Source organism: Ochotona curzoniae, unplaced genomic scaffold (assembly GCF_017591425.1).
Source record: "Ochotona curzoniae isolate NIBS_2020 unplaced genomic scaffold, NIBS_Ocur_1.0 contig_3432, whole genome shotgun sequence".
Taxonomy (NCBI): Eukaryota; Metazoa; Chordata; class Mammalia; order Lagomorpha; family Ochotonidae; genus Ochotona; species Ochotona curzoniae.
The window spans coordinates 11,409,668-11,427,145 of NW_024465859.1; the positions used below are offsets into that span (position 1 = coordinate 11,409,668).

The following is a 17,478-nucleotide window of genomic DNA, read 5'->3' on the forward strand; positions in this document are numbered from 1 at the left end:
ACGAACTAGTGAGCAAGCATTGTGGGACACACAGATCCAAGGGGTCATCTGGGATCTCCAGGATTTGATCCTACACTCTTCCCTCATGGTGGCAAACCAGCTGCCAGCACCTCAGACTTAGAACCTCTCAGAAACCACAAGGCTTGTGGAATACCTCTCCCCGTTGCCCTAACAGAAGGCTTAAGTTGGAGCTTCACTACCCCACCCAGGCTATGTACCCACCTCCTGACCAATCACAGTGGCTGTGGAGATGTGATACCGTGAAGTGTCCAGCCAGAGACACATGCTACCCATGAAGGGATGGTAGCCATGGTATGGGCACCAGGCAGGCAAAGACAGCAGATGTTCTCTGATTAGGTGCAAAGCTCCTCATGCTCTGATAGCATGTTTTGTTTCCAAGGCTTATTGCAAGGATAATGTGACTGCAATACTGTGGCTAACCTAGTGTGTGTCCAGGAAGCGGTGCGTAGGCCTGGGAGGTTCCTGACTTCCCCCAGTCCCTGCAGATAGCTAAAGCACTCTCATCCTCGACCCATCAGCAGCTAAAATCTCAGAACTGAGACATAAAACAGGGCGCGCTTTGGGAACTCTAAAAAGCAGTGGTGACACACATGAGGTTGCTAGCAGTGGCTAAGTGGGGCCTCAGAATACACTACTCCTTGGACCTGAAATACGCTGAGCCCAAGTCATCATGCCCCTGGCTCCATTTAGAACTAAGCAGAGATGTCACCACCCCCCCAAGAGGCCTCTCTTGACTGTCCTAACTCAAACTCTCTCCCTTTCTAGTTGACCTCTGTTGTAGCGCCTTATTTTTCTGGAGAGCATTGATCCCTCTGAAAAGCCTATCGATTGGCTCGCTCCTTAGGGTGTAAGCTGTGAGAGTGTGGGGGCTGTGTCTGTCTTGTTCATCATCTTCCCCAGTGCCTGGCATATAGTAGTCCCTCAGCGATGGGAGGGAGAGAGGGGGAAGAATGGAGGCAGAGAGCTCTGGATGGACAGGCCCCTGCTAGCCTCTGGGTTATGATCCCTCACCCCAGAAGGGAGTCCACCATGGTGATGGTGGAGAAGAATCCATCAGCAGTCATGATACGAAGCAGCCCACTCGCCGCAGGGTTTAGTAACACATCAGAGGATCGTGTATGTGAAATGAGAAGGCAATGAGGAGCAAGAGTCTGCTGAGTCAGCAGAGCTGACAAAGGCAAGTGTGTTATGCCAGCATTTGTCATCCTAGGGTCAAGAGAGACTCCCTGGGCTGGCCATCAGCAGAGTTTCAGAGGAACTTGCAGTGTTACAATTGATTATAGTTGCCTACTTTCCATGCAAAGAAAAAAAAAAAGAGGAAAAAAAACCACTTAGCATCCAGCCAAATGGTTACAGCATCTTGAGGGGAAAATGTCTTTATTCCATTCCTTCCACAGCCCCTTATGGCTAGGGAACAAAGACCAACAATTCTGAGATTTATGAAACAAATCCAAATCCTTCATTGGTTGCCCGTGGTTTGGATCAGTGGAGAATTCCATCTGTCGGTGTATTTGCTGCAGCATAACAGTGGTTGGATTTTCTTCAGGCAACAGATGAAGAACTCTGTCTACCGAAGCCGGCAATCTCTGAACAGCCCAAGCCCAGGAGAGACCGAGATGGACCTTCTGGTGACCCGCGAGCGACCCCGGCGTGGAATCCGGAACAGCGGCTATGACGTAAGTCACCGAATTGGGGTGAAGACAGCTGTGCTCTCCCTCAAAGCCACAGGGCACGAGCATGTCAGAATGTTTACTGAATGTTTACAGTATTCAGAAATGCACAGAAATGCTTTCTACTTTGTTATGACCGATTTGGCCAAGTAAGACTACTTGGCATGTGTCACGGTGACAGATGATTGCTGAAAGGATTGTGGTTTCCAAATTGTACCATTAACGAATAGTGTGTTGTTGACCGTAAACTCCACAGAGAATGTCATGGTCCTTAATTTTTTTTTTTTCCATTTGTCTCTGGAAACTCAGCAGGAGTCATGACTATGGTTACACTTGAATACAGGCTTCTTTTAATCCATAGAAAATGTTGAAAAGTTAGATTTGTTCCTGATTTCATAACTCCTCGGTATGCCATGGAAACAATGACACATCTAACAGAGTAATTTGGTGATTTCACATGACAAAGCAAATGCATATGTTCAGTGATATTTTCAAGGCGCAAAAATTCTGCTCAGCCCATCAGACTACCCAAGAAGTGAGATTGCAACATGTTGCTTCGCATCCAGTTGTATACATCCTGGGACTTACAACACATCCTTGAACACACATGATACCATGAGTTTGGTTCTAGAATTGTAAATTATCCTGAATGTCTTCCTAGATTGCATGAAAAACATTTCTTTCTTGCTGCCCTAAAATTTTTTCTTAATGACAAATAATTTTTCTGCAATAAGTTGTAAGACAATCACAGCTAGATAGACTTTCACTATAATTTGAGAAGTTATAGCTTAAAAGTGACACTTGATTTCTTAAACAGTTGTGCTAATTTGAAGGCAAGAATGTGTCCCTCTCTCAGGATGGGCCATTATTTGTCACAAAAGCTTTAAATGAGCTTTCAAATGGCTCTATTAAGACAGAGACATTCTACCTAATTGGAATTTCTAATGATCTTCCTTACAATTGAACTTGATGTTTGTGTTGACACTCATCTATATGGTTTTACTTTTACTTTTCCTTAAAATAGTTTGACAGTTTAGTTTTATAAAATTCCAGATGCTCGAGACGAGTCTGGCTTTTTCTACTAGGTTGAAGTACCCAAGGTTAATTTTTCTTCTTATAAAATAAAAGACTTCTTAAGCTAAATACATGAATTTGATAACCAACCTGTGGTTAAAAGTAGACATTTGAAGTTTCCAGTTAATTCTTTATGACCAAGAGGGAACATTCTTCCCAGATGCCTACTTAGTTTGTAAACTTTTTTTCTGCTGCTTAGGCACCTGAACTATGATATATTTCCTAGTCTATTTTGAGATCAATATTAATAGATTTCTTATGAAATTCCAAGCATTCTCTCGTGATTGTGAGGAAGTAAGTCAAAGGTTTCCCTAGTAAACTTACAAGGAGAACATTGAAGATTCTTTAAAAACAAAATAGTGTGATTTATAACACTCATTTTAATATCTTTGGAATGCCATACCACCAAATTATCTAGAACAGTGAAAAGAGAGATATGATTTTTTAAAAGACAGTTCACCCTTCATAGACATGTATAAATATTCCAGAACAGATAACTTTAGAGAAAGTCTGCTTCAATCTAAATGCATGCTTGTAAAAAAATGTGTGTCTCTGAGAAGTTCATGTGATCTCAAAAACATAAATATACTCTTCCTTAAGAGAAAATGACCACCTCAGGAACAGTTTTGAGAATTTAGACTGATTAAAGCGAACGTTGTAGTACTTCAGGGTAAACCACTGTTTAGGATGCCTGCATGTCAAATTGGGGGGCTGATTTGGTCCCCACACTCCTTAACCAGCTTCCTGCTAACGCACCTGCGGAGGGTGGCAGATGATGGTGCATGTAGGAGACACAGATGAAGTTCCTGATTCCTAGCTTCAGCCTGGCCCAGCCCTGGCTAAGGCAGGCATCTGGAGGAGTGAGTCAGTGGATGGATGATCTCTCCAGCCCTCCCCTTTCACTGTCGCTGTCTTTCCCTCTGTCACTTTGCCTTTCAAATTAAAAAAAAGAAGAAGAGAAAAATTTAAATTGGCAACTGTAAGAATGAGATGTTTTACCAGTAACATCTGCCTTGCTGTTGTCAATGCTAAAACATTGAGAGGTAGTTAACTCTTACTGGCTGCATGCTGCAGATTGATCTCTAGCTTAGTCTTTTTTAAATATGTTATCTAATTGAATTTGCTGAGTTACTTCACTGCCATACAATACAGCTTCTATGTTTGCCTCCCCCCCGCCAATACATGTCTGTCCCCATAGAACACACTGTAAGTCGTAAATTTCTGAACCTCTGGAAGAGGCAAGATACCAAGTCTGACAAGGATTCTTACGTAGGTGACTCACACAAGCAAAAAATGGAACCAGCAAATAATCTGGAAAAAGAATGAACAACATATTCATTCTCTGAACTCTTAGTCTTCCAAAAATGCCAAGACACTCTTGGCCAGTGACTCCATTAGCCCAACAGGGAACCAGTCATTCAGTTGGAAATAAATGATTCTTCCCACTGGGTCTGTGGATCTCAAAGCCAAGCCAAAATATCTTATCATTTTTGCCGGATTAGAGAAACTTGAGACCATAGAAATAAAAACACTGAGATATTGATTTAACTTTGAATTTTTCGAAAGTTGTGTGTGTTAGAATTCCAAAGGAAGGACCTGCAGGGAAAAAAATGAGTAAATAAGCAAATTCTATGCCTTGGTCAGAGGGAAATCTGGATTGCCTCAAGAATTCCTCATAAAGCAAGAAGTGTTAGAGAAAGACTCTTAGTGCCACAGGGTTAGAGGTCATTGTGTTTAGCAGTGACAACTGCCAGCCTGTTGGTCACGCTATAAACTAAGAGATATAGCCCACTCTTTTTTTTTTTTTAATTGGGAAGTGAGATATACAGAGAGAATTAGAGACAGAGCAGAAGATCTTCCGTCCATTGATTCACTTCCCAAATGACCACAATGGCCCGAGCTGAGCCAAGCAGAAGCCAGAAGCCCAGAGCCTCTTCTAGGTCTCCCATACAGGTACAGGATCCCAAGGCTTTGGGCCATCTTCAGTTGCCTTCCTAGACCACAAGCAGGGAGCTGGATGGGAAGCAGCGTGGTCAGGATTAAAACTGGCGCCCATATGGGATCCTGGTGTGTCCAAGGCGAGGACTTTAGCCGCTGGGCCCTGTAGCCCACTCTTAACTGTTAATTTTCTAGGTGAATAGACCACTGTTAGAAGAACCCGCTGTTTTGAAAGGATGTGTTCAAATCAATCTCTCCTTAAAATTTTTTTTCATATTTATTTGAAAGGAAGAGAAAGAAATTGCCCATCTGTTGGCTTGCTCCACAAATGGTTGCAATGGCCAGGGCTTGGGCCACATCAAAACCAGGAGCCTGGAGCTTCTCCCAGGATCTCCCATATAGGTGCAGGGACCCTAGCATTTGAGCCATTTCTGCCCCTTTCCCAGGCACTTCAACAGGAAGCTGGATTAGAACTGGAGTAGCCAGGATTTTAACCAGCATGGGATGCCAGCATTGTACACAGCAGTTTAACCCACTACTCCATAGTACCAACCCCAAAACTAAACATTTCTGAAAGGCCAGGCCATAAGTGAGGACTTGAAAACGCATGAGAAGTAGACAGAAGATGAGAGTTTCCCAACAGTTGGGAAACGATTGGGACAACTAGTGTAGAAAAGTATGTAGCAGGGTAAAATGGCTCAATGGCTAAATCCTCACCTTGCATGCACCAGGATCCCATATGGGTAGTTGTTCATATCCTGGCTATTGCACTTCCCATGCAGCTCCCTCCTTGTTGCCTGGGAAAGCAGTCAAGGATAGTCTAAAACCTTGCACCCATGTGGGAAACCCGGAAGAAGCACCTGGCTTTGGCTCAGCTCAGCTCTGGTTATTGTGGCCATTTGGGGAGTAAGCCAGCAGACAGAAGATCTTTTCTCTCTGTCTCTCCTTATTTCCAACAAAAATAAACAAATTCTTTTAAAAAAAAAATAATAATAATAAAGAAAAGTATGTAGCAAAGGGGCTAACAGACCCAGGACTGATATTCTAGTCTCTAGCTGTCAGCTGAAGACCTGGGCACCTTACACTAGGCGTAATGAACCCTCTGGCTGACCATGACATGGGTGTTAGATGATGACCACCGACCGCCCACCCACTGGTGGAATAATATCGGCAAGTTGTTCAGAGTTGTAATGGAAGCTTTATTGGAAAATCTGCTCCTGGGCCCCCTTCGTGCAGAGGGGAAGGAAGAGGGAAGCGAAAAGGGCCTCAGAGATACGTGTGGGGGAGTTTTATACCCCTCTGGACACATGAGCAGGCAAAGGGGCTGTCTGTGCCTCAACTATGTAAGGAATGTCCATTCAGGTGTACCATTGGTCAACTGGAATCCCGCCAGGTCGGTGACGTAACTGGCTCCTGTGGCCCCTCCTGTTCCGGGCCGAAGCATGGGAGACATGCTGGGACCGGAGCAGACCCGCCCCTCGTTCCCAGTGCCCTGGGCGGCCATCAATGGGTTGGCTCCCTTTGTTGCAGGTGCATGATCATTTGCTTGAAGGAGATCAAGGAATTGGAATAGTTGCTTTGATAGCTACTGCAGCAGGTCTCAGACCTTCCAGGAAAATTTGTAATCCTGTCGTGAATGGAGTCTTCCTGCCCACTCCAGCCTCAGCATCTTGGCCTAATATAGATCAAGTCAAAACCAGGCATGCCCAGGCATTGCAAGGTGGAGGAGCTCCTGTTGAAGGCACAACCAGATCTTGGCTTCAAATGCTTGTATTTGGGGATTTTGTCCTTCTTCTTCTGAAAGCAACATCCCTGTTGCTCTCTGAGCTGGGAGATGCTTTGGGCTTGAGCCAGTCACCATTGCCACCCTTAGCCTCCCATCTAGAACTTTCTTACCCAGATCCCCATTCAGCCTTTAGTGTTTTTCTCCTCTGACTTAAGGTAACACATTTACAGTGTGTTATATTTCAATGGAGGCTTTTTAACCAACGAAGTCCTGAGATTGTTGGAAATCAGACTTCCTGGGAAAACCTGAGGCAAGGGGGTTGACGCATTTGGTGGTAAGGGGGCCTTCAGACAAAGTCTAGGTCTTACCAGGGGGACAGGGACCCAGAAACATCTATATGAGCTCCACCAAGATGGAGGCCACTTGACAAGCAGAGTGGGAAGTGGGATACTTTTTGTTGTTGTTGTTGTTTGTTAATTTTATTTTCAGATGATGATTACTGGATTACATGTTTTACCAGGATGGGAAAGATCGAGGGTTAGGAAAAAGTGGGTGAAATCATTGTTTCCTAATTCTCCTTTCTTCTTGTCTCTGGGGAAAGGGGAGAGACAAAGGGAGAAACCACACCCAGTCCCAGTACCCAGGGATGGAGAACTGCCACCCAATATCAACCCAGGGTCCCACTATAGTGCCTATTCTGAGGGGTCTGATCAAGTGGTCTGGATAGTTCTGAAATGCTGTTGATCTCACCAATGCAAGGGTGAGGCAACCCTCCCAATGACCCAAGTCTCCATCAACCCAGACTTTTGCTGTCATTGTTTATTGGGATGGTTGTCAGACTTGCTTTGTTCTTCTTTCTCTGCAATGGTACCAAATAGGCTGCCATACTCTCCATGTGCATCAGTGTCTGTGTCCACTACTATGCCTTTTCACTTGCGGGCAGATCCAAGCACCAAGGCCAGGCAACCTGAGCTCTGCCAGATCTCCCCACCCCCAGGGCTCATGAACCCAGCACCCACCTCACAGGCAGGCCCCAGGACACGGGCTAGGTGACTCAAGCCCTGCCAGATCCCCCATCCCCAGGGCTCACAACCCAGCACCCACTTCACAGGTGGGTCCCAGGACCCAGGCCAGTCGACCTGAGCCCCAATGGATTCCAGGAGGTGGGATTCTTGTTAGTTTGTTAGGGAAAGAAAACAAAGGGTTTCAGGATGGCCTAGTGACCCTATCTCAGCTAGTGAGGGCCAGGATTCCCCTCCATGCAGGCACCTTCCCACTGGATGGGACACAAACTGCTCCCCTTGTATCAGGAACACTCAAGGACTCTCCACTGCTCAATGTCCCCGATTCCCTCTGCTTTGGCCTTTGCTACCCTGAGCACCTGCCAGTCCAGCCCTGCTTCTCCTGGGCTCTGCCTGAGACTTCTCCTAGCTGGGGTAGCCACTTATTACAGATCAGGTTCCCCAACATGCCCTTGGTGTGAACACCTGTTTTGGAGGGTAGGAGGGAGAGAGCAAAGAAGATTGGGCTGTGATACAATCACTGCCAGTCTTCAAATCGCAGGTCTCTGAAACTCAGTGATCCTGGAGAGTTGACCTGAGTTTGGGTAAAGCCACTGGGCGTTTGTTCTTTAGAATGGACCGATCATTTGATGTCCTTTGGGGTGGCTTGTCTCTTTAGCTAAAGGCAATTCCCAGGAAGAACTGACACCTCAAACTGGCATTGGCACTGTGCCCTGCAGCTGGGGGAATCAACACCCTAGTCCCAACAGCATGGCATGGAGGCCGTGAGTTCCTTCCCCTCTTCTGTGTGCTGTGGTTCACCATGACCTCCAGGTACTGCAGAAGCATTTCCTCTAGCAAACACTTGTTGAGCACAGTGGTCCCACTGCCACATTTGTAAGTTAACATGTGAAAACTCAACACTGCAGGTCCTGAAAAAAAATACAGTAATTTAAACTAATGCTAGAGACCTAGCTTTTCCAACTAGCTTTTCCCTGTACACTCTGTATTGTGCATTGCAGATTCTATCTGTCTTCTTCCCTATTGCGTAATGAAACTGTATATACAAGGCCACCTCTGCTGTCTTCCTTGGACGATGTCAGTGATTCTCTAGGGTTCTACTCCATGCGGTTTTCTTCTCCTCTACTGGCCTTAGCATCTAAGCCCCCCCAGAGGATTCTACTCTACCTACCTGTGTGATACTCTATGGAGAAGGGAAAGATGTATTTGCTCCCGTAGATACCCCAGCTAATAATAGCCTAGCGGAGGAGAGAGGTGGAGGCATGTGCGACATGCTGTGACAGTAAATTTGGAAGGGAGGAGGAGATGGACCTAAAGTCGCTTCCTTCCTGTGTGTCCTTCTGCTGCTGCCTGGTGCAGTCCCTCGTATTCACCATTGCTAAAGTCACCAAACAATCACTTGGAGAGTCTTCCCAAGACCCAAACACTGCTCCCCCAGTCCCTCCCCACAGCCCTGGGGAAAAGACTCAAACCTTTGGGGAGAAGTCCTGGCTCAAGACTCATCCAGTCCAGCTGGCCTGGGAATGCCCAGCTCATTGATACTCAGCATGCCCCCACCCATCCCTTTGGCTGCAACCCTGATGCCCTTCCCGGACTGGTCATGTGTTGTCACCGTTCTGTGTCTCTGCATGTGCTCACTGCCCCACTCGGATTAGCCCTTCTGGCCTGCTTCACCTGAGCCAAGATTTCTCAGCCTCCTCACTAATGACATGTGGGGCTGTGTAGCTCTCAGTAGGAGAACTGCCCTGTGCCTTGTAGTATGTTCAGCAGTAGCCCTGACCCCTGCTCTCTAGCTGCCAGTAGCTCCTCTTGGTCCTGACAGCCAAAATACCTGGCATTGCCAAAAGTGCCCTGGGAGGTAGGGATGGGGAATAGACCCATGGGCCAAGGCAGTGCTTCTCGAACTAGGTTTCAACATTATCTGCCCTGGGATGGTTGCCAAATCGCCATGTTTATAGGTCTGCGCTAGCCATCTGTCCTTGGTGTTCCCAAAGCACCTGGCACTCGCTCCAGTCAAAGCCCTTACCTACTGTGCTGTTTGTTGGTTTTTCTGTATTCTTTCTTCATTCAACTTCTCGTGGGCAGGCATCATGTTTTATTCATCCCCAAACCTCCACACTTGTACTAGGTACTGGCACATAGAGATACAGTGTCTCTATTGAACAAATGATCAAACAAGTATGTCAGCCAGGAGAGGTGGCTCCCAGGTTGAGACTTGAGAAGACGGGGCATGTTCACAGTTCTGAGCCACAGACATGTCTGATGTGATGGAGACCAAAACTGCAGACAGATGGACACGAAGGTCTGAATAGTCGCCACCAGGATGCTTTGGTTAAAAGCAACAGAAAACCAAGCCCAACCCAATCTGTTTTGGCACACAAAGGGAATGTGTTGGTTACACTGCATCCAGGCGCAGCTTGAGTGGGGCCGCAGCCCTTCCTCAGCTTTCTGCAGGTGCTGCCCTGCAGGTGGGCTCTGTCCGTAGGGTGGCTTTCCCCGGCAAGCAGAGGCTGCAGCAGTCCCCTTCCTCACATCTACAGCCCTACCCTGGCTAACATAAGGGAAGACTTCTCTTTTTCCAACCTCAAAACAAGGTTTGTGGTTTCACTGTGACTGAGGCACCGGAAGGCAAGTGTCCAATCCTGGATCATTCACCATAGCAATGGAGGACAGATGGATTACAGTGGGCTGGATTTTTTTTTCTTTTTCCCTTTTTTTTTAGATTTTTTTTTTATTTGAAAAGTGGAGTTACAGGGAAAGAGGGGGTAGACAGAGGCAGAGATCTTCCCTCCACTGAGTCACTCCCCAAATGGCTATAACAAACAGGGCTGATGTGTGGCTGTCACAGCATCTGCTGCTTGTTGGAGCAAACTGCAGCATGCTCCTCTATGTCCTTCCGCCCTCTAGCTTTGGGCTCTAAGCCTCAGTTAGCCCTCTGCGAAGGGAAAGGCAGCACGGTGTTGTACTAGTCCACCAGGAGTTCTGGGAAAGCACATGCCATTAGATTTCAGGTATGAAAGGCAGAGAGGGTGACCAAGGGGGACTTTGTGCATCTGCCTGGCTCCTCCAAGATCTGAAGAAGAAAACGAGCAGATGTGAGCCGAGGATGAGGAGAGACTGTTCGGAACAGTGCCGACTCACAGGCGGGCCTCCCTTGCTGCCTGCCGTGCTGCCTTGACCAAGACGGGGAGCAGCAGAGCGTGATGGTTTGCCTCAACAGCAAAGTTGCTTCTCAGGAGAGAAAGTTGTTCTTGCACTTTTGCTTCTGGTCAATCTCCCATCCCAAAATACACACACACACACACACACACACACACACACACACACACACACTTTTTTATTGGAGAGACAGAGACCTCCTATTCACTGCTTTACTCTCCAGATGTTGGTCGTGGCTAAGGCTGGGAACCTGGCACCCAGACCCTGTCTCCCATATGAACCATAGGAACCCCACTTCCTTGAGTCACCCCTTTTGCCTTCCAGGATTTACATTATCAGGAAGCTGGGATTGGAAGTCTGAATAGACATTGAGCCCAGGTACTCTGTGTTGGATGTAGGCTTCTTAACCCATGTCTGAACTGCTAGGCTCAACGCGCACTCTTGGTTTTCTTTTCTTTTTTTAAGTTATTTGTCACCCGTTGACTGTGGTTTATACTCATGAACTGTTGTCAGAGTTCCCAAGCAGTAGAGTGCAGTGGCTGTTCTTGTTGCCTTTGGAGGTGGACGGTGTACTAGCTGTGTGAATTTGGGCTACATGATTCACCTGGCCAGCATGCATTTTCCTGTTGATAAAGTATGATGTACATGATACCTACTTATAAGGCAGTTGGGAGAGTTAAGTGAGTTCATGAAGGCGATGAACACAGGCAGCAGATAGGGACCTTAGCTGTCATAACTCCAACTAGCACGTTCCATGAGGGAGAGAGTGCTGTTCTTCTTGCTTTTTAAAAAAAGGTTTTTTTTTATTGGAAACGCAGATTTACAAAGAGAAGGAGAGACAGAGAGAAAGATCTTCCATCTATTGGTTCATTCCCCAATTGACCACAATAGCTAAAACTGAGCTGATTCGAAGCTAGAAGCCTGTAGCTTCTTCCAGGTTTCCCATGCAGATACAAGATCCCAAGGCTTTGGGCCATCATCCACAGCTTTCTAAGGCCACAAGCAGGGATCTGGATGGAAACTGGAGAAGCTGGGATGCAAGCTGGGGATATGTGGGATGCCGGCACTTGCACACAGAGGATTAGCCAGTTGAAGCCATTATTGCCAGACCCAGTGCTCTTCTTTCCATTGCATGACTTAAGACATCTCTGAGCTGCTCTGACTTCTGTAGGGGAATACAGGGCTTTCAGAGTGCCAGTTTTCAGCATGATAGGAATGCTGGAAAGGCCCAAGAACTTCCTCTATGGCCCTAGCACAAGACCACACTTCCAAAGCTGACCTCTAAGGCCACACTTCCCCAAACACCAGGGCAGACTAGCCAGTGGTTGTAACTCAAAGCAGACAGGGTCTGTGACCTGCTCAGTAATTGGATTTCCACTGCTCTGCCATGGGCAGCAGGTTAAGGGGCAGGAAGAGGGAGGACACAGGCAGGAGGATGGAGAGTCCTGCTATAAACCAAAGATGTTTTGCTATGGGTGCCATTATGGCTGCTGACAGCAATGTGGCACCTTCTTGTATCCTTCACTCTCCCATCTCTGTAGTCTCACAGTAGCCAGGCCTTCCTTGGGGAAGACTGGAAAACGAGCAGAGCATGTCTCTCTTTGCTTAGCTGTCTATGAGAGACCCAGTCATGTCTCCTCTACTTCCTGAAACACATGTGGCGTGCTGCACTCCTGAGCCAGGACCTGGGGAGGTTGCAGCTCATCCACGGGAAAGTAATCACAGCAAAATTTGGAACTTAAGAATTTTTTTTAAATTCCCATTGCAGATGCCAGAAAGCCTTGGTTTGAGCCTGCTGCCTGTGCTGAAGGCAACCACTCCCACTTTTTGTAGAGCTAGAAGCTTTGGAGATGCACACTCAATAGGAAGCACCTGCAGAAAGCTCTCTGCTTCTTCACCAGGTTAGCTGTCTCCCCACAGGGCTGAGGGGGCACTACCTGCACTTGGCTTTCCAGAAGCAAGCTTCTAAACCTGCCGCTGCTTCCTCCATGACGGGTAGCACTTGCTGTGGGCCCGGCGTAGCCAGAGCTGGTGCTAACTGGGGAGAAGCTGTACTGGTTTAGGGGGCTCAGAGGATCCTAACAGTTGGAACGAGAAGTGGGCGGAGAGCAGGAGCCATGTTGTCACAACCAGATGGCCTGGAGAATCCTCCTGCTGCAGGCCCCCCCTGGTCTTGGGACCCTTGCCAAAAAAAGGCAGAATTTGTTCAGAATCTCCACTCTGCAAAAGTGAGCAGTGAATGACACACAGATAAAACTCAGGCCCTTGGAGTCAATATGGGAGAGGCCTTGACAATTCTTGTGCTCCAGAAAAGAGGTGCCAGGTGGCATACTGATACGTGTTCTGATAAGTGTGGACTTGTAAGGTATTTGCTTTGGAGCTCATAACTCAAGAAATTCTAGAATGATCTGCCTCTGGATCTCTTCACCTTTCCTCCTCAACTCCGGTCAAGACTGCCTGGTCCATGAAATGTCTTTTACTGCTGAAGACTTTCATGCAGAAATTCTCCCGACTTTTAATGCTAATTCCACTCCTTCAGTAAGTCTTACTGATCTCCTGCTATGTGCTATTCAGAATGCAACAGGAAACAGAACAAAGTCCCTGACCTCATGGAGCTTAAATTCTAGCACAGAGTATAGATAATAGGCATCCAAGGACACAAATAATGTGACACACAGAAGTGCTACAGAGGAGCACAAAGCAGGGCTGGGCCATGAGTAACCGGGAATGCTGTTAATAGCTTGGCCAGCAGAGGGCTCTGTGGAGCGAGGACCTAGGATGTGCAGGCCCTGGGGCAGGCCTATTCCTGGCAGAATCAACAGCAGGTGCAAGGGAGCAGAGGAAAATGCTTGCTCCAGGAGCCCAGAGGGTGTCAGGCAGTCCATGCAGCGAGATTATCCTTCCTGGTTAAGGGTCTCAGATTTTACTCCTTCCTTTATTTTACCCCAGACATACAAGCTATCAGCAAGTCCTCAGGCCTCACTCCCAATATATACCTGAACTCAGACATATCTTTGTCTAAGAACTCCTAAGCCATGCCTATGCCTTCTCTTCTTGTCCAGATTACTGCAAGACCCTCCTAAGTGACCTTCCATCCACTCCAATCCCATTTATTTATTTCTTTACTTCTTTTTTTGAAGTCAGATTTACAAAGAGAAGCAAATCTTCCATCCACTAGCCAGGAGCTTCTTCTGGGTCTCCCACATGGGTGCAGAGTCCCAAGACTTTGGGCTGTGCTTGACTGCCTTTCCAGGCCACAACCAATGAGCTGGAAGGGAAATGGAGCAGCTAGGATACAAACCAGCGCCCATATAGAATCCCGGCACATGCCAGGCAAAGACTTTAGCCACTGGGCTCCCGCACTGGGCCCTCTAATTTCATTTCTCCTCTGCTTAAAATGCTGCAGATATTTTCCATTGACCTTTGGAAACGGTGCAACCTTCCTACCGTGGGCTTTGAGACCTGCGTGATCTGCCCTGGAATGCCTTTGCCATCCCATCTCCTGAAAGTTAAGACTTTGGCCACATGGTCTGGGTCCTGATTTGTAGATAGGCACCTTAAACCACACAAGTGTATTTTCTCCCCCTTCTGGAGGTCAGACACACGAGCGCAAGGTGTCAGTCGGCAGGAAGGCTCTCTCTGAGGGCCTGACTAATAAGAGGGCCACCTTTCTCCTGATTCTTCATCTCTCTTCTTTGTGGGCTTGTGTTTTAAAATGGCCTCCTCTGGGAAAGACACGGTCATATTGGTCTACTCAGAGGACCTCATGTCAACTCAATTACCTGTCTCCAAATACAGTCACCTTCTGAGATACTAGGGATTAAGACTCCTGTGTGTGAGTTTGGGATATGAAGTGGGGACACAAGCCATCCTATTTTGGTTCCATCTCAGATACTGCAAGTACTTCCCCCTTCGTCACGACCCCCTTTGGGCTTCTTTGGAAGCTTTCTTACTTTGACATCACAGGGCCAACCTTCTCTCTTCCTTCAGGACCCCCAAAATGTCAGCTCCCCAGAGAAAAGCTTCCTCGACCATCCTAACATATTGTCCAAGCATTTCCCTCCCTTTTTCTTTCCTTTCTTCCTTGCCTCCCTCGCTTTCTCTCTTTGACAAGTAGGTATATACTTGTAATACCAGCCCAGTTGAAATATCCAACATTTGTGTCACCTCCAGAAAATCCCCTCACTTCTCGCAGTCTTCACTTTCTCCCCAGGAGGAGTCTACCTTTTTCACTCTACCATCACGGTTATGCCTGTCGCTAACCTTCCTGTAAATGCAGTTGTTCAGCATGGACTTGTGTGTTAGTGACTTTATTCTTTTTTCTTTCTCTTTTTGAGGTTGAACAGGAGGAAGTTGCTTTTTTTTTTTTTAACTTTTTCTGATGCAGTTCCATAGGCTCCAGGAATTCCCTTCCCTTCCCCCCTCCCCACGCTCCTCTCCACCACTGATTTCCTCCATATTATTACAATAGCATAGTCCTTTAACAATAGTCACAAACCCATTATCCTGCTATTTAAGTGTGTCCTGACATTGTAGATATAGACAATGGTAGAAAGTTCTATTGTCAAGATATATTTAACAGTTTCATTGGGAACCCATCTTTTTAAAAATTTTTATAAACTTTACCTAGTTGATTAGGGAACAAAGGCTCAAGGGTAACAGGAAAATGGGTAAGACCATTGTATCCACATTTGTGTGTGTGTGTGTGTGTGTGTGTGTTTCTGTCTGTCTGGGGTAAGGATGGAGACAAAAGGAGAAGCCCCACTGAACCCCATCCCAGGGTCCCCAAAATGGGGCATGCTCTGAGGGCCACAGGAACGTGGTTTTGATGCTTCAACATTTCTGAATTGTTGCCAGTCTCGCCAACCAAGCCTGATGAAATTTCTCCAGAATCCACTGGCTGACATAATCCACCTTAGGCTCCTCTGTTATGGTACCGGGTGTCCTCTGTAGGCCCTGATGCACCACCATGTCCTCCATGTGCACTTGGATATACTGTCCTCTGTTCTGTCTGAGCCTCTGAGAAGGCTTAGCTGCGACACCTGGCCTCCGTGGTCAGACCATGGGACCTGCACTTCTCTTCATGATTGAGATTCTGCTATCAGCAGTTCAGTTGGGGGGATCTCCAAAGAAACTTCATCTGAGGAGATCTCAGACCTGATTCTTGTGTGTGCTTGCCAGTATAGGGCACAGACCTTCGCCCAAATCAACTTACACATATGCTGGTCGTTTCAATTGCGGGATCAGTTCTGTTTACAGACCTGTTTTCCACAAGAACCAACGGGTGTTGCAGTCCCGCCTGATCCTGGCCACCTCACACTCGGCCCTCACATAAACCAGTACGAGCTGCAGACCCCCACCAGGTCTGCCCCCTACCCTGGTTTGCCAGTATGTGTAGCAGTAATCCAGTCTGTCCCACACCCCATTCCACCCCAGCCTCTGTCCTGGTTTTATGCCCTCCTGTGGAAGTGGTAACCCAAGAGGGAGGAGCCCACTATTTGCCTCCCAGGCCTCTCCAACTCCCAGTTATGCACTCTTCAGGTAGTTCTGTGGCTTGACTTGACAGAACTAGCCCCCAGTGCCAGCTTCTGCCAGCTGATGCTATGGCTAAGCCCAAACAACCCTTACCCAGTCTAATTTTGTTTGCACCAGTAGGAATAATCAGCCCAGCCTGGCTTTTCCCTGATCTAGTCCACCTGAGGCCCACAGGTGTTGTAGCCCTGCCTAGTCTGGTCCGCCCCCATCCCAGCTTACACTCTCCAGCGGGAGTAGCTGTCCAGCAAAGGAACCCTCCCTTATTCCCCTGCCGGCTCTGCCCCCTTCCTTCCTTGTTCTCACGCTTGCTGGTTGGGCGCTGCGGTCCCTTCTGGTACAGGCAACCTCACCTTGGCATTCCGTATTGTGTACTAGTCTTTGTTGCGACTGAACCTGGCTCGACCCACACTGTTCTGGTGCTTGGATTTGCCAGTGGATGATGTGGACAGATTCAGCCTGGTCTTCCCCCAATCCATGTCAAATGTGTGCCAGTGGGTAACTTTCCATGGCCTTTTCTGGGCTATTTCCTATCATACTTCTTGTACTTACCTGCCAAGACTGTGTCCTGCCAGAGGAGTTGCCCAGGCCCCTCCATCAGAACCTCTTCTAGTGCAAGATCTCACGCATACCAGTGGGTCCATGAGCCAGCCCTACTCAGTCCACCTCCTGTCCTAGCAGAAACAGTGGCCTTTCCTGACTGACCTTCAACCCATTCTGGTCCTAACTGTTGGATGTTTTAGCCCAACCAAGGCTCATCCATACCCAGACATGGTTCACCTATGACTCAGTAAGGGCAGAGACCTAGCGTAGTCTGTCCTACATCTACCCTGGTCCTCCACAGCTCCAAGTAGTACTGGAGTCTGGCCCACCTGGTGCGTCCAGCCCCAGTACACATGTGCTGAGGGGGACTGCATCCATATCCAGACCAGAACACAGCCCCCATTTAACCCTGCACTCACCAGCAGGAACCCCAACCCAGCTAGGGTGTTCTCTTAGTTCCCCAAACAGGCCTGTTCCCAGTCATAGGTCATGTGCATGCCAATGGTTGCTCTGACCCAGCTTGGTATAGTCCCTCATGTGTCTTGGCCTTTGCCTTTGATGCAGTGTCCTGGCATCCCTGGCTCATCCAAACCAGTCGATGTAAGAGCCTAGCTCAGCATGACCTGTGCTCCACCCTGATTTCTGTTCTTGCTTGTGAGCTAAGGTTTGCTCGACCCTGCCCAGTCTGCCCCCTTCCATAACCAACCCACACATTAGCCAGCCATTGGAGCTACTTTGCCAAGCTTGCCTGACCCCGAGGCCTGGACCATGTGATCATCAGTGAGAGTTGTGA

General features: G+C 47.7%; 1 protein-coding gene across 1 annotated transcript in view; it reads left to right on the forward strand.

Moving 5' to 3' along the window:
* The window catches only part of KIAA1549L (KIAA1549 like), a 276,665-nt gene that overhangs the window by 234,337 nt on the left and 24,850 nt on the right, over positions 1 to 17,478 (forward strand). The window contains 1 exon segment of the mRNA XM_040980268.1: positions 1,568 to 1,697. Coding sequence (XP_040836202.1) covers positions 1,568 to 1,697 — 130 coding nt within the window.